This window comes from Nothoprocta perdicaria, unplaced genomic scaffold (assembly GCF_003342845.1).
Source record: "Nothoprocta perdicaria isolate Ctin4 unplaced genomic scaffold, notPer1 scaffold_256, whole genome shotgun sequence".
Classification (NCBI taxonomy): Eukaryota; Metazoa; Chordata; class Aves; order Tinamiformes; family Tinamidae; genus Nothoprocta; species Nothoprocta perdicaria.
The window spans coordinates 246429-272065 of record NW_020455484.1 but is presented as its reverse complement, the minus strand read 5'-3'; the positions used below and the strand labels follow the sequence as shown (position 1 = coordinate 272065).

General features: G+C 46.3%; 2 protein-coding genes across 2 annotated transcripts in view; one reads left to right on the top strand and one right to left on the bottom strand.

Annotated features, from left to right (window-relative positions):
* Positions 1 to 3180, top strand: part of ATF7IP (activating transcription factor 7 interacting protein) — a 33367-nt gene extending 30187 nt beyond the window's left edge. The window contains exon 14 of the mRNA XM_026040426.1: positions 894 to 3180. Coding sequence (XP_025896211.1) covers positions 894 to 1310 — 417 coding nt within the window. The 3' untranslated portion in view covers positions 1311 to 3180. The remainder of the gene's footprint in view (positions 1 to 893) is intronic.
* Positions 3181 to 8880: 5700 nt separating this feature from the next.
* Positions 8881 to 25637, bottom strand: part of PLBD1 (phospholipase B domain containing 1) — a 31915-nt gene continuing 15158 nt past the window's right edge. The window contains exons 5-11 of the mRNA XM_026040425.1: positions 21770 to 21934; positions 20481 to 20625; positions 14143 to 14343; positions 13906 to 14046; positions 11012 to 11197; positions 10404 to 10510; positions 8881 to 9140 (exon numbers count right to left, since the gene is read on the bottom strand). Of these exons, the coding sequence (XP_025896210.1) occupies positions 8973 to 9140; positions 10404 to 10510; positions 11012 to 11197; positions 13906 to 14046; positions 14143 to 14343; positions 20481 to 20625; positions 21770 to 21934 (1113 nt within the window). The 3' untranslated portion in view covers positions 8881 to 8972. The remainder of the gene's footprint in view (positions 9141 to 10403; positions 10511 to 11011; positions 11198 to 13905; positions 14047 to 14142; positions 14344 to 20480; positions 20626 to 21769; positions 21935 to 25637) is intronic.

The window sequence follows — 25637 nt, the reverse complement described above, 5'->3', positions numbered from 1 at the left end:
GCAAGTCTGAATCTACCCACCACGGTTATTGCATCAGTGTCTCAGGTGGTTTCTTAGGGTGAATTGTGGAATAGCGGCATGTCATGTAGCTAGGTCATGATGATGATACATGTATGACTAACAAGGTYGCTCACCATTCTTTGAATCTAGACACCATTCAGCTTTATGCACACCCTGGGGATAAATACTGAAAAGAAAGCCTGCAAGTTCTACACAGAAAACTTGGAGGGCACAAAAACTACCCCAAGTTCTACCCTGAAAGGCCCTTGGCCTGAAGAACAATAAAATTTCATACTCATTCTAACCCCATTCCTAAATCCATCTTAACTAATGTAAGTGATAGCTAGGAATGTTTTTGACCTAAAAATTTTCATTGAAAAGCCTCATTTCTGCCCTTATTTGAAAACTTGGAAACTGAGGCTGAGGTTTTTTGATGAGTTTAGGCAACAACATTCATGCACTGTAGCCCGTTTCCCCGCTCCTTGCCTGAGAAGCAGCCTCTCAGAAGGGTTGATAAGTTGTGGTGTTGGGGGCAGAGTGGGAAGAGCAGCTTGAACATAGATTAGATCAAACTCATCCTTAACCTGCCTTGGTAAAAGGCCCTGTTCACAATCCATTGCCTCTTGCGTGGGGAAGTAAAGAAAATATAGGGAAAATAACTGTGACAATGATATTCTGTCCAGCTAATGATTTAACTGTGAATAATCAGAACTTCTTGCATCCTTGTTCTCCCCCTTCTCACCCGTTGCTGCTGCTCTCTTGTGCCTGTGCGGGACTTGCAGGCTTGAGTGGCATGGGCTGCTCTGTTTCCATTTGCCTCGGGAATGATGAAGCAGAGCCCGCGCCGCTGCCATCGGCTCTAACCTTTCCCTTTCTGCTGTTACGCTGCTTAGGAGCCACCTCGGCCCGTACATCCCGCCCCGCTGCCGGAGGCGCCGCAGCCGCCCCGCCTGCCCCCCGAAGCTGCCAACACTTCCCTGCCTCAGAAGCCACAGCTGAAGCTGGCCCGGGTCCAGAGCCAAAACGGCATCGTGTTGTCCTGGAGTGTCATGGAAGTGGACCGGAGTTGTGCCAGTGTGGACAGTTACCATCTCTACGCCTACCACGAGGACCCAAGTGCCACCATGCCCTCCCAGTGGAAGAAGATAGGGGAAGTGAAGGCGCTCCCGTTACCTATGGCATGCACTCTTACTCAGTTTGTGTCTGGCAGCAAATACTACTTTGCAGTCCGGGCTAAGGACATCTATGGACGTTTTGGACCCTTCTGTGACCCTCAGTCCACAGATGTGATCTCTTCCCAGAGCAGTTAGAGACCTGTAGAGCATTTAAACGTGTCCCACTACCAAGAATCTCCCCGGTTTGGGAGGTTCGATCCAATGCATGAAATTCACTGTTAAATCCACTCACTGCAGGATTACTTCGAACAGCTGTGTGATACACTACATGCATTGAGAACCAAAAGAAAAATAAAGCCTCGCCTGCAGCAAGAGAAACTCTATTCTTGGGTAGCTCAAGTCATGAGCTGTTAGAAAATTTCATATTCCCTTCCATGACAGCTGGTTCCGCCTAGATACCTACCTRCCCTTTATCCAAGGGCACCCTGGACGTCCGGGGTTCTGCTTCAGAGCAGGAACAAAACAAATTGCAGTTTGTCCGGAGCAGAGCATATCCATTAGTCGTATCTACAAAGGCTCTGACGTGAGGGCAAGAACAGCTTTGCCTCTTGCCCCCTGCTCTGTGAGCAGGCTGTGATGTTAAAGGTGATTCAGGGTCTGACTCCTGTACTGGAAGATTGAGTGGTCTGATCTCATTTTTCAAACTGATATCGGCTCTCTGGGGAGAGAGAAGGAAATTTGAGTCTGGCCAAGGCAGGAACATGTGTATGAATTGGGAGGTGGTGAAAAGGAAAAGGAAACCAAACCCCACTACCTCCTACCTCTCCYCAATAAGAGCATTTTTTTGTTTTCTTCCATCTTCCCCCACAGGTCTTGGGAGCATTTCCAGGTCAGATCTGAAACTGGATTGTAGGGACTACATTCACATCTTCACTCAGATGATTTCTCTGCCCCTGTCTTATACATCCAGCCCTATTTTTTAGTTTTATTTTGTGCCTTAAAGAGTAATTTCAGAAATAAATGTAGCCAGATATATTGTGGTGTTCTTATTCGTTTGGAGTTCTTTTTCCTTTATCCCTCTTGCCTTTTATAGCTGCTTTTCATATTCCTGCCCACAGTAATTAGGTATTTGTGTCAAGCCCAGGAAGTGTAACATCTGCTGGTGCCGGATTCATCTTCATCTGTAGTATAACTCAGCACTCCTCACTGCAATTCCTGAGTAGTTATTTCTCTGCTGTGAAGAATATTAAGCATAAAAACAGTATTTCCCACCAGAGCCTTTCCCTGTTCTCTTGGGAAAGGCCTATGCTGCACTTCAGCCAAAGAAGAAACCTCTGTGATGCGGCACCACGAAAGCTGCTGCCTATTTCACCCCGTCTGGATGCTGAGGCCATCCAACAAGGTACGGAGTTGGCTTCCCAGGCCCCTTCCTGTCCCGGTCACTGCCGGCCTCTGCACGAAGCTGACACCCCCAGAGCGGTTTTGAAATTGTTCTAGACACTGGCCCCAAAATTGGGAGCAACTGCAAGCGTTAATGGAATCTTTCCTGATGATTCTGAGCTGAGGGGAAAAAAAAAAAAAGGGATATATTTGCCCCCTGTCCTGCTGTCATGTTGCAGTTTACTTCCGAAAAAAAACAGATACAGCAGCTTTGGGTAAGAAAGGATATGAAACATTTTCATTTCAGCACCTCTTAAGACAAAGACAGTTGTGTCATTGGTGCCCAACAGAACCGAACAAAATTTGGAAGGAAAAGGATTTTTTTTTTTTCACCATGTGACAAAATTACGTAATTTTTTTTTTTTCAATTCTACTGTCTTAAAGCTGAGATGTTTTCAAATATCAATCATGGTTGAAAAGGGCAGGAAAAAATAAGCCCCCAAACATGTCTGGTGAAATACACTATGAGGCTATGGGTTCTTAGTTGTCTTTCCTTTGAGAACTTTTATCAGTGAAGGAAAGGGAATTTTGTCCATACTGTTTCACTGTGCTTCTCTATGTAGGTAGGATTTTCACTTCTGCCAGGTGAGTAACAGATATTCTCTATACGGAACTCGCGTTTAAGCGGTAGCAATTTCAGTGATTTGAGCGAACGAGCCGTTTGTGCAGACTCAACTATCATGGGAGAAGGTTCACACTGAATCTCAAGTCTGAGCGATGCATTACCCTTCCTTGGAGTAATAGTTGCCCATGTATTACTCGTGCCAATAATCAATAATGCCTTGGTTTTTTTTTTTTTCTGTGATTAACTAAATGTTTTATCTGCCTCTTTCAAGGCTCAGAAATCACTTAATGCATTTTGTCAACTTATGGCAAATTGGATCCTTACACAGCCCTTTCTGTGGTAGAGGCTTCGGGTGGTTTCTACCAGCTGATGGCTGTTCAGTCCTCGGGCAATTTTTAATGTGTTTTTTGAGGTGGTACCAAAGGGCCTTTGAGAGGCCATATCAGTACAATGAGGTTTCATAATTTCAAAGTTAAAATAAAAATTAGAAAACAACCTATTACTCTGGTTATTTGTGATTCCAACGCAAGCTACACACAAATATTTCTGAGATTTGTGCTGGCTTTTTGGGCCATGGTTGCACTGGCCCCATCTTGCTGGGGAGGAGGGAGAAGGGGGGGTTGCTGTTAACTCTGGTTTTCTTTCAGTGGAGGTTTTGTTCCTTGGGGTGCTCGGGGTTGTATTCAGCAGGTTTGTAGACTGTGTCTTTGGAGGGAGATATCTCCTTTATTAATGAAGGATGTGGTTGCAAGGCAGTGTAAAACCTGACTCATTTAACACATCTTTCTTTATCCACTATACATGGCAGATAGCACTTGATTTGTGTGGATAGACTAACTAAGCCTGCTGAAGCCATCAAAACTGTAAGCGTGAAAGCAGAATTTTCGTTTGTTTCACCCTGGCAGAGCTTTCAGGATCTTAAGCTAAGTGCTGGTGACAACAGTACAATCCAAACTGTAGCTTGACTTTGAGATGCCCGTATCGGTTCGGACACCTTCCAGGTAGCAGGCGCTCAGCTCGCTGATGCACAGAAAGCCTCRCTGTGACATTTCTGCAGAATTACTTGCATGGTGCCATAGAGCTCTGCAAAGGTTCCTTACATTAAGCAGCTCAGTGTCCTTAACCAGAATGGCACCTTTTGGTGGGCTAGGGAACTTGGGATGTTGTATTGCTTGAACCTCATCCTTCACCTCCAAGGAATGCTGAAACTATTTTTAGGAACTAAAGTTCTGCTAGCAACAAACATTTCATAACTGTTTTYGTTTAATGGGTTTTGTTTGAGTATTAGCCCAACATGCTAGATTGCCCAATACAGGGCTGTTATCGTGCTCTAGGAGCTCSTAGACCTGGGCCCTGGTGAAGGTTTGCTGCTGGAGGTTTCTTGTRTTTAAATATGCCAGAAGTCTCCACGTGGCTTCTTAAGGGACACGAGTTTTAGTTCCAATTGGTTGTAGTCTCAACTCTGCACTTGACACAAGTACTTCCCATCCCTTTTTCAGTACACTGTGGAAAGCTGTCCCTTGCTTAGAGTTTTGCTCTTGTTCTGGGTACCTGACACAGTACAGAGCTGAAGCTGGCTCTGCAGCTGTGTTTTCCATCCTCATTTGCCTTCTGCTTTGTCTGGGGTTTATTTTGTTTTCTCTATGGAGATCTGGATGTCCGGTTAAAAACGTTTTTAGTTGCTTCAGTTTCTGGTTGAAACTGGCCTAACTGCAGTGCATTGATAGCAAAATGCCCTTCACTCCCACTGAGCTTGTCCTAGTCRCAGCTTCTCTGACCACCTTCATTTCAAAGTATGTCTAAAAAAGCTTTATCGGGTATTTAATTCACATAACTCCACCCTAGGAAAGCGGCCTGTAGCTGTGGTGCATGTTAGTGCAGCGGTGGTGGCGACCCAAAGAAATGTGAGCATAAAAAGACTGTTTCCGCCAAGCTTGTGTTTATTTCCATACTCCAACCAACTTCTCAAGGAGTCGCAATTAAGGCTGGAATTTCTGCTGCCCGTTACTCCCGCTGCCCTCTGCTGCATTAGAGCCCCGAGCACGAGCACCGAGCTACTCGCCCACCTGAGGCTTTTGGTGCAAGGCTGGCAGTGCCCGTGGYGTCCTCCTGCGAACATAAGGGGTCTTATCCTGCTTCCCTTGAAAACATTGGCAAAGCCCTTGGTGCCTTCAGTGGGAACAAGATTTGRCCCGATAGTAGGAGCTGAGCAGTTGTGTACGATAAGGAAATAGTCACTTGCCCCTTCCTTGGTGCAGTTTGTCTTAGGTGTCCACTTACTTACCTGGAATCCTTGCTCTGTGTGGACCCAGGTCAGAGCTGTTCTTCTTCCCCAGCCGTTCCCCGGTATTAARGTATTACAAACACTGTACAAAATAATGAAGCTGTGATTCTGCCTTCTTATAAACTCATTAGTATTTTCATTTAGTCAAATATCTATCCAGATTTTTTAAATAAAAGCTTGATATAGTAAATATATATTTTTTTAATTTGCTGGTTTGGGTACAGGTGAGCAGTGTGAAAATACTGGAGGGAAAGGAGGCCAAATGACAGTGGCAGCTGAACCAGTGCTGCCAGCAAAACCTATTTTCTCTTTCAAACAGCTTCTGAGGGGCGAGTGAAAAATTAAAGATAATCAAGAGAATGTGAATGAACAGATCTTTTCATCCCTCCCAAGTACCCTTTAAAATGCATTTTTATTTCTCATCGTCATTGTGCTGGCTGAGCATTTTTTTATTTTTCTATTTATATATATATATATATATGCATATATATACACGTGTGTGTATAAATACATAATTTGAAGTGTGTCTTAATTTAATGAGGTATCACTGTAAATAACTGAGTGGTAGTGTTGGGGGATTTACGTTTGGCTTGAGTAGTTTTATTGGCCRTTAAAAGATTCAAAGGTGCAAAATCCCTTATAGGAAACTGATGGTCTGATTTTTTTTTCTTTCTTTTCTTTTGCAGCTGGACTTGTAAATACAAATAAACTAGGACTGATTAYTGTCCAGTTTACGCTGGGCCGTTCTGAGCTTTCCCCATTTTTGTATGTCCTGTAGATTAGTGCGCGTATGTGTTAACTGTAGTGGGGTTTTGTCTGACGAGCCTGAAATTTATACTTTGAAATAAACTACTGGGTTTTTAACGCTTTGAGTCATCTCTSCTCAGTTCCAGTCACTGCTCCCCGAGAGCGGAGCGCGTTTCCTCCTCTCGAGCGCTGGGACCCGGGGCAGGGGCTCCGCGTCACGCGCTTGTCACCACCCTGCTCCAGGACGCGGCTCCCAGGTGTTTCTGGAAGGCACCGGCACCRAGTTGCTCTCCCAGCCGTCCCCCGGGAGCAGCTGAGAGCAGCACCSTCGGCTTTGGGAAAATTGCCTTCCAAAGATGATTCCAAGCAGCATGGCTGAAAATCCTGGCTAGTAACTTGCCCGCTGCTGGTGCCCTGGGGAAGAGGCCGCTGCTGGTGCCTGCCCCTGGGCAGCCGCTTTCCACCTCTGCAGAAAGGCCGAGTACAGGACCTGCCTCCTGCTCCTCACTGCATCATTCACCATTAGCGCTTTGACCCCCCCTCCCCCCAGCAGCGCCCCCAGCTTCCAGAGCCGAGGGGCTCTTCTCCCCCAGAGCCGAGTTTCAGCTCCACTTTGTGCCAGTAGGAAAGGGCTTTGCAGCCTCCCTTTCCCTCATGCTCCAGAGCGAGCCTGGCTGAAAGACTCAGTGCTGCCTCAGAGCGTAACTGCTTGCCACGAACTGCACCGGCGGAGAGCAGAGCTGCTTCTACTCTGAGGTACASGGAGGCTCTGAAATAACAGCAAGAGGCTGAGAAAGCAGCTGGAGCAGCAGAATGGCAGCAACTCAACCAATAAACCACATGGGAGCCTTCCCCGGCGCTCCGGGCTGCAACGCCAGCGCAGCCCTGGTGCCCTCCTGCTCCAAGGGCCGTGGCCCTGGCGCCAGGGAGCACTGAGGCCTTTCAGTGCGTGACACATAAGGCTGACCAGGGAAGGAGGGTGGCGGGGGCTGCTGTTGCTGTAAAGGTGGTTGGGGGCAGGTGAAAAAGATAAACCCATTAAATTCGGATTAAACACAGTCGGGGTGGGCTGGGCTTGCTCTGGTGACATGTAGCCTTTGTCAGTTGCTTGTCAYTCAGGTAACATTTCCTTTTATTACTGCAGTGGAGAGGTAGGGGGTTGTTCTTCACAGCTACTTCTCACCCTYGTGCAAAAGAGCCGAGCCTCAGAAACACGAAAAGGCAGAAAGCCCAGGGGAAACAAAAACAGGGTGTGAAAAGGGGGCAGCTCCTGCCACAAGCCCTCTGCTTCTAGGAGGACTTTGTGTTTCTGTTACTTGTGGGCAACAACCCCTGCAGAGGGAGCAAGGATTGAAGAGCCCGTGTAGCTCCACGGCCCTTCACGAGGGGCAGCCTGTGGCTCTCCRCGGGTCTCTCGGCAGGGCTGCCCGCTCTCGGTGTCCCTGGCGCTGGGAGAGGCTGTGGGGCTGGAGGGCCGCTCATCACCCAGATGTTGCCCCTGCTCTCGCACTCACCTCCCCGTGCTCCAGCAAACACCCTGCTGGCCCRCGCTCCCCACACCCAGCTGCTCCTCTGCCATAACCTCCGCTCTCCTTCCACCTGGGCAGMCCCACTGAGGCAGTCAGGGCAGGGCCTCAGCCCAACGGCAGTGGGGGGGATCTCCCTGGGCCAGGGCACAAGCTGCATGTCGAGAGCCCGAGCAAGAGCCACCCCCCAAACTGCAAGAGCTGCCCCCCAAATGGCACACGTTTCACCTTCCACATGGGCACTGTTCAGAGTGGACTGCCAAGGCCCGGAGTGGAGCTGGTGATTTTGCTTTGCTCTATTAATTATGTGGACAACATGTAGCGCAAAGAAGCCCAATGACTCCTTGATGCAAATATACAGCTAATAAGACACAGCTCTGCCACAGGCCCGTGCCCCTTCCATGACTGAGGAAGTGGGCAGAAAAGCCCCTCGCCAAGGCAGGGGGCTAGCAGAAGGTCACACAGACAAGCTCAGGTACATGCACAGACTCAGCCTTTGAGGGGACCAACTGCAAAACCATCTGCACCCGCTAGAGGGGAAATCTCCCCCAAAGAATTCAAGATGAAGTTACGGAAAAGCTGAAAGGTCAGTTACAAAAACAGCCCATATGCACACACAAAGCCCGCAGTGTTTCCAAACACACCCAGCTGCTTGTGGAAAGCACCGGGCAGTCCTATGGGCCCCTTCACTGTGGGTCAAAGCCCAACACGACTCAAGGGAGACAACAACAGAAATTCTGCAAAAGCGACAGGAATCAGTGCCCTGCAAACAAAGCGACCCCCATCTGCCACGGAGGGCAGGGTGCTGTGTGTCACGGGCTGCCTGGTTTGCTAGCAGCACTCCTGGATGGCAGGACATTCACGGATGTTCTCACCCACACTGCTCAGGAGTTGAGCAGCAAGCCAAGTGCAAAAATGAAGCCACACAGGCCTGGCCCATCCCAGAAGGCAGGTCCTGCTCCCACAGATGGCTTGGTGCAATCACAGCCATTCACACACAGAGTAACTGTGATAATGGCTCAGGGAACCAGGAGGCAGCGCCATCCTGGTAGACCTCTACATGACCTTCCCATCATTCCTGATCAAACCAATGGCCACCCAAGAAGTCCAGGAGATCTGCGTCACCACAGACACAGCAGGAGGCCAGTCTGAGCCTAACATGCCCAGCAGGTGGGACAGGGAAAGGCAGGTGAGGCCCAGGTATGTGGACATCCTGGTAAATTTATTACACAAGCAAATGAAAATTTCCATGAAAAAAATAATAATAATCCCATTTTGGAATATCAACGCCGATATTAGAGGATTGGCCTCATGGTGACAAAGTGGAAGTTGTACGAATCTGGCAGGCCCTGGTGCCGCGTCTGGTTAAAGCGCCTCCAGGTGAAGACAGGGAGCCCACCCTGTACGGGGGGGCCGTTGATCGCAGTAGCTGTGAAAGCTGAAGCCAGGCGGAAATCTGAGACCTGTAAGAGAGGACAGGAGGTTGAGGGCAGGGCAAAACGGCACCATCCCAAACATCCCAGAGAGCAGCAACAGCATTGGGAGGCTGGATAACAGCAAGGGGRAAAAAATGGAGCAAGGGGAAAGGAGTGCTGGTCAGGCAAGGTTCCTCCCCAACACAGAAGCATCTTCAGCCACAGAACAGCCGGCACTGAGGGGCAGAGGCAGCAGCAAAGTGCTGTCTGGGCTGCCCCCGGCCTTTGCACTTCACACGTCAGCCCCCAGGACCACCCTCCTCATGACTGGTCTCCTCATAAGGACTCAGGCTGCAACCTGGAGGGTCTGAGCACTGCTGTGTGCTCAGCACCTGCCCTGTGCCCCTGGAAACTGCCACGTAGCTCAGGAAGGGATAAAGGAAGCAGAAAACCACACTGGTTGTCCGGCCCCTTGCCCTGCTCCTTCTCCGTCTCCCAAGAGGCCCGCAGCCTGCTCCATGGTCACAAACTCGGAGTTGGCCTTCAGGGTTGGCAACAGATGTGGCCGGCTCTGCCTCTTCCCTGGACTCACTTCCTTCACCCTGCACCAAGTGCCCCGTTCTGCTCCAGCCCGGTGCCCTTTAAGCAGCTGCCGAGGGCACAGCCGGAGCGCGCCGCRCGCCAAGCACTGCTCAAAGATGTTTTACAGAGGCAAGGCCTGGAGCAGGGTGACTCTCTAGAGAGCTATTTTTTTGTAAAAGCAAAGCTGAAGAGAGCAGTATCAGCCTGCAGGCTTTGGGGAGGCATCCACATAGTCCCCATGAACACGACCCTGGACTGTGCAGCAACCACTGTTCTGACAGTCATGTGAAGACTCATTTTGGTCTCCTCGCGGGCTCCCCTGCTGCAAGGCTTGAAGGTTTATCTTGCAAATGCCAGGAGTTCCTCCATGARCATCACACTGCTGCACTTCTTCCCATGCCCTCCTCCCCAGCTCCATCCTGGTGCCAACTACCACTCTGCCCTGGGCCACCTACCACTCCAGTGCCAGGCCTGGCAGCGGGACAGGTGACAAAGGGTGGCACAAGGTGCCACCTGTCCCACTGCCAGGCCTGGCACCGGAGCCAGGAGACTGCAGGGGACTCGCTGCACAGACGTGCCCAGTCTGAGGAGAGGCCACAGGCAGGAGCCACACGGCCCTGCCAGGACTGCTCTAATGCAGGGAGACGTGTTTTAAGCCCGACAGGTTCACAAACAAGCTACAGCAAAGGTCCAGCATTGCAACACACACTGCAGTCAAGGGTACGTTACCTTGGAGTCATAGCAGCCTGCAGGCACTGGGAAAGAGGGATTCAAGTCTTCTCGGCAGCAAATGGTGTTGCAAGGATTGTGCTCAGCGTAAGGATCATGCTGGTAGTCTGGGGAGAAACGTGAAATGGAAGAGAACAAGTTAGTCCCTTCACACAAAGCCTCCACTGATGGAGCAAAGTTCCCAAGCTACTGAAAAGCTCTTTAGTGCCTAACAGATTTATCAGTCTATCACCAAACTGACCTGCAGTTTTTACACAAAATTTTCTGGTCTGATCTCACCTGACTGATGGTTTGGATTTATGGCTTTGGAAGAGTCTGAGAGAACCTGCAGCTGCACTGAGGAATAGCAGTCCCGAGTCTCCTGGAAGGTCAGGAGCCCTCTGGAAAGGTCAGACATCGCACCTGAGCAAGCTCACCCTGCCAGGACCCCAATCTTTTTTCTGTTGCACCAGTTTTAAGCTGTCTCCTACCTCAACAGTGAGCTTGCATTGTCCTTTGGCTCTGTGTGTGCATGGGTAATGCTCTGCTCTATACAGCTTATCACTATAATCCAAGGAATAAATGTAACACCGCTTTATTAAGGTCAGCTCCACAGTGYACATTCTTACTGTTGTATCTCATGATGTACTTCATGCTTTCCAAGTTGGTCACTTTGCCCTGGTCTCGCCGGAAGATTTTTGCTCTTGGAGCAAGTTCATAAGAGAAATCCAGGCCATACTTGCGAACGTATGTTGCATACCCACTGAGATTGTAAATCTTTTCATGGAAAGGGATATTGTAGGAAGGCCAGTAACCTGCCGGAGACAAAACCCAAGCTGTTAGTTACTTAGAAAAGCTGAAACCTCTGCTTTTTATATAAATATATATATATATATATATATACACACATATATATATGTGTATATATATATGCCCGGAACACAGTAAAATTTGGCAACAGTCATTAGAACAGTTAAGTCTGACTCCTGGTAAGACACCACTGGAGCCTGCAGCCAGGCTGCCACCCCGAGGACTCATCCCACCCAGCAGCTGCTCCAAGGGGAACCYGCAGAACAGCCCCCGATGCCGGTGGCCATCACGATCCACACCCCCCTCCCTGGGAGCTGAACAGGGAAAGGGCATATCCTTCCACCCAGCATTCCTGGAAAGGAAGAGCAGGAAGTGCAAAGGGCCTCCCACCACTTTTCCCCTTCCCAGCTCAGCAGGGYAAGACAGACTGCTGGGAGGTCAGGAACAACCTGCAGACACAGCAGGGATGAGGGCAGAGTGAACTCAAAAGATGCAACACCTAAGCAGACCGGCATTCGTGCCCCATTGAGGGCCCCAAGGCAGCAGYTAGAAAGAGATCCCAGGGGGCAGGGCAGGAGAAAGGAAATTGGTTTAAGTAGATAAATAGAAACCACAGAGCTAATGGGGACGAACATGGAGGAGACAAGCAAAGCATCCACATGGGCTGCAGCAGCAGTGGCTGGAACGCTGTGGCTGCAGACTACGGCTTGCATAGTGAAGGTGGGGAGCTGCCATCTGCCTCTGTCCTGAGGGTTTGGTACGTCTACAAAGCAGGGCTAGGAGCCCAGACTCAAAGAAGAGTTTGAGACAAATGACACATGGCTGTCTAGAAAAAGACTACTTTAGGAAGCAAACATGCTTGCAAAAGCCCCAGAACCTCCCAGATCAGGATCTGGGCACAGGAGTCCTGCAAGAACAAAACCAGATACCTATGTCAGTTCTAAGTTTCTTTTGCAAGGCACGGCATCAAGGATCCATTGGACCCTTGATGATCCATGATCATCATTGGATTGGATCCATGATCCAAGGAGCATACACCATAAGCTGGTCTTATGGATGGAAGAGCACCCATCTCTAACTCCTCCCCAAAGCCCTGGCCTTTCTGCTCCTTCTCAAAGCACATGTGCCAGGATTAGGCACTGATAAACACTTGCATTGACACCAGTCCAGCCGGACGTGAGGAATGTGACTGCGAGAGGCTCGAGGAAATGAACTGGGACTCGCTGGGGGTCAGACACAACACCACAAACCAACCTCCCCGAGGGAGGAGCACGGAGAGCGGCGGCACCGCAGCGCTGCCGGAGCGGAGCCCTGCCTGCACAGGGGTGTGCGGGGACGGGACTGCCCCCCATTGGCATCTGCTTAAATGGAGGGAGGTGTCACAGGTCCACGCGTAGCATCCAACCTCAGGGAGGCTTCACCCCAGGGCCAACAGGAGCCAGTGAAACCTGCTTGTTAGGTCTGGCAGGGTGAACAGCGAGGAAACGCATCCRTGAGGGTGCAGGCCGGGGGAGGCCACGCAAGCGGCACAAGTTCTCCGAAACAAGATCCTTCCCGCTCTGCCCGTCCGAGCAGGAGAGCTCAGCAGCCCTGAGCAGTAGGATGAGGCASATGATGGGAAGATGGAGATCCCAGCTTCTGATCTGAAAGGATGTTTCTGATGGAAGGGACGAGCAATTCGCTCACGATCAGGAAACGTCCTCACTGTGCTCCACTCCCATGCCCCACCGCTATAAACTGGAGGCAATCTGGTCCTCCCCACCTCCCCTACAGGATTCCTGGGTTTTCTTCACTTACACATCGAAAGCACTTGACCTGACAAGGAAGGTACATGAAACCCAAGAGATTCATGTTTGGTTTTGTTTTGTTTTTCATTTACCTATTGAAGCCAAAGAGAMAAGCTGACAGAAGCCACTTTTAAAACCATATAAGAAAATGCTTACTTTTTCCTCAAATACAGCCTTACTACAACACTACACACCTTTGTTCACCAGCTGTTGCTGGGTTTATKCCTGAAAGAGAGCTGCAAAGCTGAAGCTGGTGCAAAAGCAGMCAACTCACTTTGACCAGGCAAGAGTGGCAAGCTCAGGTTATCTTGGGACCGACATGGAGGGCGCCAGGCTGAGCTACTCGACAAGCACTTGCAGCCAGTTGCTCTTGAGAAAAGCAACCCGCCTAAATCATTCATTTTTTGTTYTCCATCAGTTTGGTATTAAGGAATAAGGAGTCTGTTGAACAACAAATATTCACCAGATAACATAGCTCCAGAAAAGGTCAACAAAGGGGCTAAATCTAATGGCAAACTTCTTTAAAAGCTTGCAGTCATCTACTCACAGAACAAGTCCAGTAGCCCACCGCACCACAGCTATTCAGCACTGCTTCAGAGAGACCTCACCGCCACCCCCATAAGTCCCTAAAACAGGACAAAATGTTATCAGAGAGAAGCAAGAAAGGAAGACAGAGGTGAAGTCCATTTTTCCCTTGCACCATTCCAAGAAATAGAGATGCTCACCACGCTTCTGCCACAGCAGGCTAAAGAAATAAGTACAGAGTTACAGATGTGGCAGCAGAGCTACGTTCACATAAAGCTTCCTAACTTGGCATCTTGGTATTAGGGCCCCAAAAAGCCTTCCCAGGTGTGAAGCAGAGTTCTCCAACTGCTGTCACAAACAGCTGCCTTTCCTAAGGCACCAGCTACTACAGGAGCTATTACCTTTCCGGAGAACATTTGTTTGATCAGAATATTCCACCAGGGTTGGGATCTGCTCAACAATGTACAGTGCACCATCATCAAGGCTCTTCTGCAGTTTGACCTTCTTCAGATCCAGCACCATGTACTGGTTGTTGTAGGTCCCTGGGGAGGAGTGGAGAAAGCTGCACATCTGGCTTGAGGATAGCACGGGCACCACAGGGGAGGGAAGATACCCTCTCTTCTATGGTTTATACTTACCAGAGTTGCACTTGGAGAAAATTTCTGCCCAGGTTTTGCCGTTGTCAGCCATCATGTTGGCAATGCGGACCCTCTGCCACGCAAACAGGGACTCRGGCACCACTTGCTTAAGGAGGGTTTGGTTGAACACACTGTTGGTGGTCTGCAACATTATCAAGCCACTGCCTAGGATGTAAAAGTCGTCCAGGGACACCAAGAAGCCTTAAAAAACAATACAAAAKTTTCTGTTATCACTGTGAACAAGACAGAGACCCAAGCTATGAACACATCAGACTCTGTGTGAGATAGAGCGAGAGAAACGTACAAATATTGAAGTTGAGAAGGCAGCTTCTGCCAGGGGGTTTAGCCTCCTCCAGCACACAGCACTTGCCTGTCATGCCTTGGACACACAGCCCGCTCTGTCTAGAGCGTTTGCTTCAGGTTTCTGTCCCTTGCTTTCCCCCTTGGAAGGTTCCCCTTCATATGTAAAGCAATAATCTTATTCCTACACTTTAGTTTGCTACATAGACTAAAAGTCTGATGAGTACTTGTTTGTAACGAAAATGTTTGGTTAAAAATAAAAAAAAAACACCCTGCATATTTCACAGAATGAACAGATTTCTATCCACCAGTTCCAGATTTGGACTAAATTAGCTGAGCAGAGTCTTCCAGTTTATTCCTTTGCAGTGTAACTACCCTGAAAAGAACCAAGTGCAAGAACGAGGCACCTCCATCTAGAACATGCCCTGCATATCAAAGAGAGGTAACGGTCTACCTCCTCTTCTTTCTGACTTGTGCTTTTCCTTAAAGCTCCTGGCAGCCCCACCGAGTCAACCAGGGCACGGGTAACAGAGCAGGTTTCCTTTCCAGGTTGCGTGCCAGCAGAAACGCCAGGTCCATTTGCAGCTCCCATGCCAAGAGGGGATCACAGAGCTGCAAGGGCCACCTGTGGCACCATGGACAGCATGGGACTACTGCTGGCTGSCAGCCAAGCTGGCTTCCCGATTCCCCTGAACCCCCCATAGATTCCCCGGCCTCCTACAAAGCTGGCAGCTGCCAACTTGGGCAAGAAAGGTCCCCATTAWGGCCACATTAACAGAGGATGATGTGGGGGGGATGTCCTCCAGAGCCTGAACTYGTACTAAAGAGTTTCTAATGGGATCAAAAAGTGCATAAAGCACTCAAGCCTTCTCTTCTAAACATCTGGACAGCATATGCCTTCGCAAGGACAAAGCTCAAACAATTGCTTTGTGTAGCTGTTGTGCTCCTCTACAAAATCTTCCACAGCAAACCTCACTACTGCACTTTGCAAAGAAACCGAAGTCAGTAACCTGTGAGAATCAGGAAAATAAATAAATAAGAGTTCTGCCTCCTGTGCCCAGACTTTCATGAAAGGTTTGACCTCTTCCGTGCAGAAGAGGCATTGGAGTGCTCCACTACAGCAGATCTCTTCCAAGTCGCAAGTCCTCAAATCAGAATAGACCCATGAAAAACTACTTTATGGTCTCCTGATTTCCAAGAACACTTCAGCATAGGACAGGCAGAGTGCCCTGCCAGCCCATGGTCTTGGACAAACAAACAAGCAGGGAAAAAAGTAACYTTAAATAAAATAAAGCACAGCAAAAGCAGAGTTCTCCCTCAAATAGGTATGCAATGAAGTGAAACACCTTCAACATGCCTGCTGCCTATTTATCTTGCACAAGACATGGGACACATCACCAATGAGCTGCTGCTTAACAAGTTGAGTGCTGACACAGATATCAGAAGTAAAATCATCAAAAAACTGTAAATAACACAAAACAAATGCCAATCTCATGTGGGTGCCAGTGCTAAAATGTTTTTAGATCAACTGAAGCTGAGTTAAAACAGAAAAAGTGTCAACACAATGAATGATGCTGAATTAACTGAAGTTTCAACTCTGCAATTCAAACAAATTGCAAAGCTCAGCTAAGCCAAAGCAAGAGGATTTTCTTTCTTAGTACTCACCAACCTCTATCCTGCAGTACTTGTACAATACAATGTGCCCTCCAGCATCAATCTTTACTAGCCCAATTACCCAGACACAATAAATGCCATTATGACTTTAGACACGGCCATCAACGAGACAAAAGGAAATTAAACATACACCACAGGTTTACCTAGGGGGAAAAAAAGGCAACAATAAAAGCTATGTGAAGCCTAGAGATATCAGAAAGTGTGTCCTCATGTTTCATTCTTGTTTTTTTACCTATGCTTGAGAATTTGCTGCAATTAAAAACTRTCTTGTACCTAAACTGTTATGTCTCTGTACAGTTCACCAATTTATCTGTTTGCTCTCTTACCCCATCTCCTGCTCTTACGCAAAACTCTCCATTTTTTTCCTATGAGCCTTACTCTTCCTACACAGGAACAAACACAAGCATTTCTGATCGCATCTTCCAGGTCTGAACTTTTTGGAAAAATGCTGCTGGAAAACCGTGAAGTTTTCCTTCATCGTGACACTATAAATCCACCAAGCAAAGCAAAATACTTTTCAAAATCAGAGGCACAACTGTCTGCAGGGGCCGGCACCCAGGACAGCATGAGAGGGGTGACACGCTCCTGGCAGCTATTGTTACCAAAGGTAGGCTGGTTTCTGAACCAGGCAGCATTTGTTTTTCTCTTATTTTGTCAGGTCGTTGTGCTCATTCAAGTACAGAAAGGGACAGTATTGTAGTCCTGCAAGTCAGAGTCATGAGGTCAAGACATCCCCTCACCAGGATGGGAGTAGCTCCTGGCCGAGATGCTCCGTGCCCCAGCTGCAAACAGTCCAGGACAATGGGAAGGGAGTCTTTGCATCACCTTTCTTAAACCCATCATCAGTTAATGAAGATCAAACTCCTGCCTTACCTCTACTTGTGCATCTCTGGTAGGCACTAGCTGATAGCTCATCCCACACTGGAGATGAAGAGAGCACAGATTTAAGGCACTTCAGATACTCTTCTTTGCTTGCCCCCAAACTTCAGATGTTTGAGAGAGCAAGGAAGCAACAAAGAGCCTGGCCAAAGCCCATGAACCAGCTGATGGCAGAGGAGAAGCTGCCAGTCTCCTGAGCTGCCAAGACACTGGGGCAATGTAGAGCAGCGACTACAGCAGGGACTTTTTTTTGGTTTTTTTTGCTTTCTATCYGTTTTGCCATGTATATTCTGCAGAACCACAGCATTCCCCTGATACCTGCTACTGCATTTCTTATCCCTCCAAACAAAAAGCATAACTTCAGACAACATCCATAAGCAACAGCCACACAGCCTACACAGTTTCTCTCCGATACGCATAGATTCACCAACCACAGCATTAAGTTCTTGGGCCCAACACTTGAACGAGACACTGAAACCAGAGGAGCACAAGCGTTCAGCTCAGCTCCTCAGCTCAGATCTTCTTCCTTTTCATTAAGTTCACGGAGCAGCTCTGCACAGTTGATTTCCATGGTAGAAAAGGCCAAGATCAACAGCAGTTGAATTCAAGTGAGGATTAGGATTAGTGCAGGATCAGGCAGCAAGAAGCTGAATCACTCTGCAGGAGCAGAGATGACTATTTCCATTCATTTCCACTTGTCTGTGCTTCCCTAGCACCMCTGCTGCTCTAAAAGCAAGAAAGCAGCAGGGAGACAACACACCAGAACACGGAGGTTGGCGCTTGCCAGCAGATACCTGGGGAACCRCTGGCGAAGCGGGAATGGAGCCTGCAGTTCCTGCCTGTGCTCCCAGCGCACACGCACGGAGGCGCGAGGCCTTCCAGCTGCACCGTGAAGTGCTGCTGACGTGCACTGTGGTTAGCAAATAGTCTTAGATCATCTCAGCAGTCACAACAAACACTAATCTTGGCATATGAGTCTGTTGAAATTTGGTAAATAAGCAATCTGGACAGTTYGACGGTCTGACCCCAGGAGAAATCAAGGAGTTGGCACATTCCTTCTCAGAAGACTAATGCCTCCTCAAAGCTTTTCAAGCTTTCCTGAGTCAACTTTGGACTGCAGAAGAGTATTACTTCATAGCCAGGCTACTGGATGACAAAAATCTATTAACTACTCAAATGAGTGTCATCGCCAGCTTGAAGGAACAATTGCCGCTTTTAATAATCTCTGTTCCCAACCAAAAGTCAACATCTTCATGCACAGGCACATTAACATCATCGAGGTAATTTTTAGGGAAGATTACTAGCTGAGACTTTCTTTCTAGTTCGTAGTAGCTATGAAGACAGAGATTAAGAGACAGAGCTCATATACAGAGAGAAATTAATTGTCAAGATGAGCCATGAAGAAGACTTGTGGATTCTATGGCCAGATGCCCTGAAAATATAATGCTCCATCCCAGCACAGTACAGAAGAATTTCCCAGTTCCCTCCTTCCTGCATAATGTCTCYAGATCATGACCAGGCCAGTGACTTAGAGCCTGATCATCTTTTGGAAAACCTCAAGCGTGTGGGCTATGTCCTCAGCTAATGTAGTYTGCTGTACTCAATGGGTCACGCTTGTCTAGCGCGTGCGATACCACTCTGTAATTAGGGGGGCACTGAGTGCACTTGGTGCACTCACCTGTACCACAGGTGTCTGAAATTTCCCCGTGGCCATGGGAACTGCCTTCTCTAACACAGTTCTCACTGACCTTTCCTGACACAAGTAAAGCTTACCACATCATTGCCCAGTCCACCTGGCACAAGCAAGGCTTTCAATAAGCCRTCTCTTTGAAGTTCCCTGTAGCCCTCAAGAGTTTTAAGTAGTGCTACAGAACTAACCCTGACCATTTCAACACATTAGCAGATGATTTTCAGGTACCTTTCCATGCCATGCTCTTGATCAGCATGGCCAATCAGAAGTCTTGCATTTCATTCTATGGGAAGAGTCCAAAAATGGAGAAAAAACAGCTTAAAGTCAGTGGTATTTATGCCCATTAAAGAGCTCTGCATGGATGATCCTGATTCCCAGTCTGAATCTGCAGTACAGTACAAAATACTTTTAGGAAACAGCCACATCCTCCTGAAGAATAATGGTATCCTCATTAGTATTTTTGTCTGTGAGATATCAGACCCAGACTGACTTTTTGTCAATGACAGACAAGTCAGACACAAGCCTCGGCTTTCTATCAGGTAATGTGAACTTGACAAAGTTCCTTGCAATGACTGGAACTCCTCTAGGGGAGTTAGAGATAACGTGATCTCTTGAAAGGCTGTACGCTCAATAAGCACTGACCAAAATACTCCTGCTCCTTTATCAAAGCAAAAAGCCCAGTTCTCAGGAAAAGTTCCCTTCTTGAGAGTCACTCAGAAGGATCAGAACCCTACAGAAAAATACTCGTTTTCAAATTGCAATGAACACAGTGGCTTTCTRAACCTGCTTCTCAGTCTCAGGAGTCCCTGCCATGTAGGAACTCCTTGGCTTTGTAGTAAGGGAACCACAGCAGTTCATTAAGACACATTTTGCAAACAACAATGCAAAGTTTCTTCAGAATCTCTCTCCCCTGTGGCATTCACTTCACTTTAAAGATTTTTTAAATTTGACCGACTTAGCACTTTTTTTGTTTGAAATCTCACCTTCAAAACTCTGCAGCGCTAGCTCACTGAGACATTCTTAGATTTTGCTTTAGCTTTTCCACATTCCTCATTTGCTGTCCTACTCTACTGTTTTGTTTTAAAGCAATGGTCCGTATTTTACCACTTAAAAAAAATAATTACCACTAAAAAATTGCTAACATTCTTCCAGGAAACTTGAGACTATTACATGTTGCCAAATCTTCTCAAGGAGGATATAAATAGTCTGACTGGCTGTATTACTAACATCTGAAGTAAGGATATAAAGAACACTCCCCTCTGCTGCACTCTCTATAGAAGTTGGGGAAGAAGGGGAAATCAGCAGCAGGTTTGCTAACCCAACACTAAAGAAATCTCTACAATTTCAAATGGCTGGTGTTGCACACTCTCTACTAATGCTATTACAGCATGAATCATGCCAAAGTGCTCAAGAGAAGTGTTCAAAACTGAGTTATGATTAAACATACGTAGGCAAGGTGAGAGGAAGTTCAATAGTTGAGATGACTCCAGACAACACAAGCAGAATTCAAGGCAGCTTTTCTGTGCCAGAGGTGGTAGAATATTTAACTAGTACTATTCAGAGAACTGCAGTCTGTTAATCAACGACAAAAACATATTCAAGCCCAAAAAGCAAAGATATTTTCCCTTCTCAGTGTCTGAAAGAAAGAATTAAGGTAGGTTTGAACTCAGTGCTTCTTGTTGTTCAATAGTTTTTACAGGAAAGATATTCAAAAGTCAGTAAAAAGGCCTAATATATCTTAACTTTTTTTTTTTTTCCTCTTTTTTTTCCCCTCTTTCTTTCTTTTTCACCTTACCTGGGTAACTGCTGAATGAGACACGGATGGTTTTAGTATCTGGATCAAGTATATTGAAGTTCCAATGTTTATATATTCTCAGTGTGGCTGCATATGTAAACCAGCTGGAATGGGCAAAATAGATGTTCTCATATCCAGGCAGAACCTGGAAAACAGAAGCAGAACAATGAACAATTTTCAGGCCCTACCACACTCTGCATGTTTCATACTCCAGAGAAACTGGGAAAACAACTTGTTGTAAGTAGCTTGATTAATTGTTTTGTTCAAGAATGAGCAGATTCTTGTGCTTTTAATTGTGTAGTTAACAATGAATTTCTGAAACCTTTTTGAATAATTCTTGAGAATGTACTGTTCTCAAATAATTAATTGCTATTTTTCAAAATCAAGCAGCTTAGGGTTTTTTATTTGGACACCTGTGTCGCATGATACATTTTGTTTCCCTGGTTTCCTCCTGAATAATTGTATTTGCACATTCAAATCAGCTCTCTACAAACATCTCCAACATTAACTTAGAACATGCTGTTTCTGTGAAAATTCCTCTGGGTGGGTTTAAAGTACAGAAGCAAAGATAAGCAAATTCATTTTGCAGAGCAAATACATATTGATAGGGCATCTTTTCCAAAGCAATTCTCTGGTTCTGAGACTTGTTGTTAACTCAGAAGTCTGCTGTTTTAGGTAAAGGCTTAAATTTTGTCTAGTTAAAGCAAATATTKTTGTTCTGGGATACATGGGGTCCTCATATTCTAGCAACTGATAATTTCAACCCTGAAAAAAGTGAGTTATGGRCATGATGCATCAGATACTTAAATATTATCTTAAAGGGGTTTGTTACTGCCATTCCCAAAGCTGGTTCAGAGAAGCACTGCTAACAGCTAGAAATCTTATTCTGATTTCCAGACTTTATTCATTCATGAGCCATTGACACCCATTTGTTCTTAGGGCAGCACCGTCCTTCAGCTTAAGTAATTCTCAACCCTCTCTGACTTATTTGCAGGCATTCACGCTATCCTTTTCAGCTTTCACTCTGCTCAGTAAAACAATTCACTTTTCTGCTCTCCTCCCCATGATGGTTTCCCATTCCTTAGTAATTCTAGTAGACTTTCACTGATAATTGTCAAGTTTCTCTTGCCCTCAAGTGGGCCAAACTGCACCCAGCAACCTATAGAGCACACGTGAAAGGGCCTTGACTGACAAGGGTCCCTCTATGCACGTGGAACAAACAGTTCATACTACAGAAACACGGACTCATGACACTGCAGGTCGCTGGAAATGGAGCTTTTGGTGCTCACCTTGATGAGAGCAGAGCAGTGACCCATATCCCACTGATACTTCCCGTGGCCTCCTGGCTCCACGTTGCATTGTCCGCTCCGTGCAGGATATTCAAATAAAGCAGGAATGAGGTCCAGCAGGTCTCCAACTGCATTTAGAAAATGGACATCAAAGATGCTCAGTGGCTGGGGAAAGAGAAAAGAGGGACCACAGGAAAGTTTTCAGACAGAGAAGCACCAATACAACCTTAGCTGGCAGAATTAGTTTTTCTTTCACTCTCAGAAGAACTCCTTATATTTTCTCTTCTATATAAATACCTGTTCACAAAACCCAAATACTAAAACACAGGGTGTAACTGGGCACTCTGATTATCCTTAAGAGCCCGGCTCTTGTTCTAGTTTAATGACATTATTGCTACCAACATTTCTGAGGGAAAACGGAGACCCTGATAGCAACTTTTAAGACTTTTGTGTGCCTTTGCAAACAGCACATGAATCAGACTGGTGCTGCCTTTAAGTTAAAGATTAAAAAGATTTTTACTGATCTAAATGTCTTTGAGAAGCCTTAAATTAAGAAACACCCAGGYGAGCTTTCAGATTTTTGTAAAGACTAATATTAAAGTATCCTCATGGCTGAGAATAAGGAAACAGAAGTGGAAAATGAGGTATGTTAACAACAGTAAACCACTATGGAACTGGCGGAACAGAGGAAGTCAGTCAAAAGGCACTCAGCAAGAGCCTTCAAAATCCCTTCTGGTTGGGGCTAGCCAGGGTTCTCCGTCACAGCTCACAGCATAACCTGCTCTTTAGAACTTTCTCTTACTTCTCTTCTTCAAAAATAAATGATAAACATTGGTCTAACCTCTTCTGTTAAGAGAATTTTCTGACTCTTTCCTATTTGGGCTTGCACCATGTCTTTTGTAAGGCAAGGCTTAAGGAAAAAAGACAGAACACATATCACTGTAGGCATATGATCAGTATTTTTAGAATAGGACATAATCATACAGCACATGCATACACTGCTTGCAGTATAAATCACTCTTACTAAATCATAAAGCTGACATCCCAGAAGAGGGGAGTCAAATGACATGGAAGAGATGAAAGGTGACAAATCCAGGGACATCTACTTTTTATTTGGAAGACTGAATTCTGCATTATCCATCTGCTGTTCTGGCAGACAGAAGAATCAGTGAAGGGGGGGRAARRAAAAAAAAAGTAAATTCTAGTGCATATATCCCAAGGGAAGGAATTAAACCTTCACAAAATAATCACCAACACAAGTGAGAGAAATAAACCATTCTCATAACTAACACCACACACAGCAGAAGGCCCTAGCAGCAGCTGTCGTTTAAAGCAGAAATGCATAGCAAACTTTGACATTTGTTATATTGCTTTAGCTCACCACTTTTTTGCTATCAGAACACTGACAGGGAGCAACAGAGGCCACAGCAAAAAAAAGAAAAAAAAACCCAGACATATATATTTGGATAGTTTAAGCAAATCAGTGGTATGAATCATTTATTAAAATATCCTGACAATTATGAACTCATGAGAATCCATATCGAGAGCCTTGCCACAGTTTCAGCATGTTTTCTCCCAACGTGTGATCCAGCTGCATTTAAAGGACTGCAAGCCGAACAAACATCAAGGAGAAGCCGTTTCCCAACAGCCAATTTACACAAACAGCTGCTAAGGAAAAGGCAGGCGGAAAAGGGACTGGCAAACAGGACTGCCAGAGGAGCAAGCAGAACTGCGTATGAGAATGCTCAGCCAGCCTCAAGGAATCACAGTTCTGCTCGTCCCCTTATTAGCTATTACTCCATAACCTTCTCTGTAACACCCAGCCTCACGGCAACATCTACATGTAGCCACACTGGCCCTGCTATAACATCACTCTAATATCACCTGTATATTTTAAAAAAGGAAAAAAGTTTCATTTTTATGTGCTGTCATGCAGTCCCTGATAGGCAAAAAMGGTCCAACTACCATGGTGCTCATTAAGCTAGAAGGAATGTGCTAAACAAGGAAGGCATCACAACTCCAAGCACAGAGGCTGCCCAGAGGGTGGGAGGAAAGACCCTCTTGAATAAAGCAGCAAAATAAACCAAGTGTTCCTCTGGGTGAGATTAGCTTGTCAGCTCCCCAAACGTGCCAAAGTATTAGAGAAGTGAAAACAGAACTAACTTGTTAAGCACCCTTTAGAATTCTGTCTTCATTCCGCTTTTTCAGGAACAAGGAAATCTTCCTGCAATTTATTTCTTAGAACTCATTCAGTAACTCATTCAATAACCCTTTTCCTCTTTAGGACAGGCTGCCTGATGCTAAGTTACATCAGAGACGTCCAACAAGCAGGGTACATGGAGCTTCTCTGAAGCATCCAGTGCATTCAAACAGAAGATTTGTATGCCTGTAATGCAGGCCAACTCTGGGAATCCCAGAGGAGCCTGAGGCATCTTTCACCAGGTTGAGAATTTCAGCTTGAAAACAGCTATTAACTGAGATCCAGAATATACAGAGAAGCCTATAAGATGTTAAATAGGGTCCACAGCAGGACATATTATGATCTTTTCTAATCACCCTCTCCCATCTCACATGGCAATGACAGAAATCTCCTCGTACGCACGGTTTACACCCTGAGGAAGAGCAAAGGGCATAAGTTAAGCTGCCAAGCAACGAAGCAACACAGCCATGGTGAGAGGAAAAACTCCTTCTGCTGGAATGTGTGGCACCTTCTCTAGGGCCATCTCCCCAAGGTAGCAAACATCAGAGTCTTCCTTTCCTGTCAAAAGCTTGCCATCAGCTCGAAGGACAAATAAAATCAGAAAAGTTAAAAAAGGTAACAGAACCAACCTTAAAAGCTGGTTTTTAAAGAACAGTCCCTTACCTGGGATAACAGAATAGACTGTTTTCTAGTAATTTCCCCGTGTGTGAGTATTCTGCGTGCAAAATAAGGAAGTACAAATTGAGGACTGTCCTAGAATCTTTGTAGGGATTAAAACTCTTACACCTCCTTTTCAAGAGTAATTTCCCATGTAGACAAGCCCAAGATTAATCACAGCCTAGGATGAGCATTAGGCAGATGAAAAGGCTTAATGTTCATTGAGTGCCCCTCCTTCAGAAATTGTCTTAACTGAAGGGTTGGGTTTGTTTATGGGCTATAAAAATGTTGCTAAACCAGATGGAATAATTTCACACTTTAGCATGAAAATGTATTCAGATTTTGACATCAATCTTAATGACACCTGCAAACATCAAACTCAAAATACAGAGGGTCAAAATATACCTTGTGACCAAGCAGGTCTGCAGTGGAAGTACCTACCTAAAGTAACCCTGCAGGACATCAAACTTTATGTGATTTGAGAAAGAACCTGCAACAGTACACCTCAAAACATATACTCCATATATACAGGAATAAAAAATATATACTAGCACTACTATCAAATRCTTTAGAGACTACACTAACTATTCTGTCTATAATAAGGCCTGGTTATTTGTGGCAGATAGAGCAATTTCTGTGTCAAACAGACTGGGTGCTCAGGAGTGCACTGTGTCCATGAATAAGCATCCATTAGGGGGAAAACTAAAGTCAGGAACTTTGGAATCCATCTCCTCCTCTGGAGAAKCAATCTTCGAGCTTTTTATATCCTGAAGGGGATGTAACAATAGTAAATAGATACACAAATAGCATCCTGTGGCCCATTCCCCTAGAAATATTTGAAGAATGGAACAGTATCCAGCTAAGGGAACCACACGTACTTTTACAAAGCTGTCACGTACCATTCTGATGCCAAGGAAACACAAAAGCCTAGGCACCCAGCCACTGCTCAAACCATACTCAAGACATTAACATACTGGCTATGGCAAACAGAGGAAACCCTAGCACCATCCT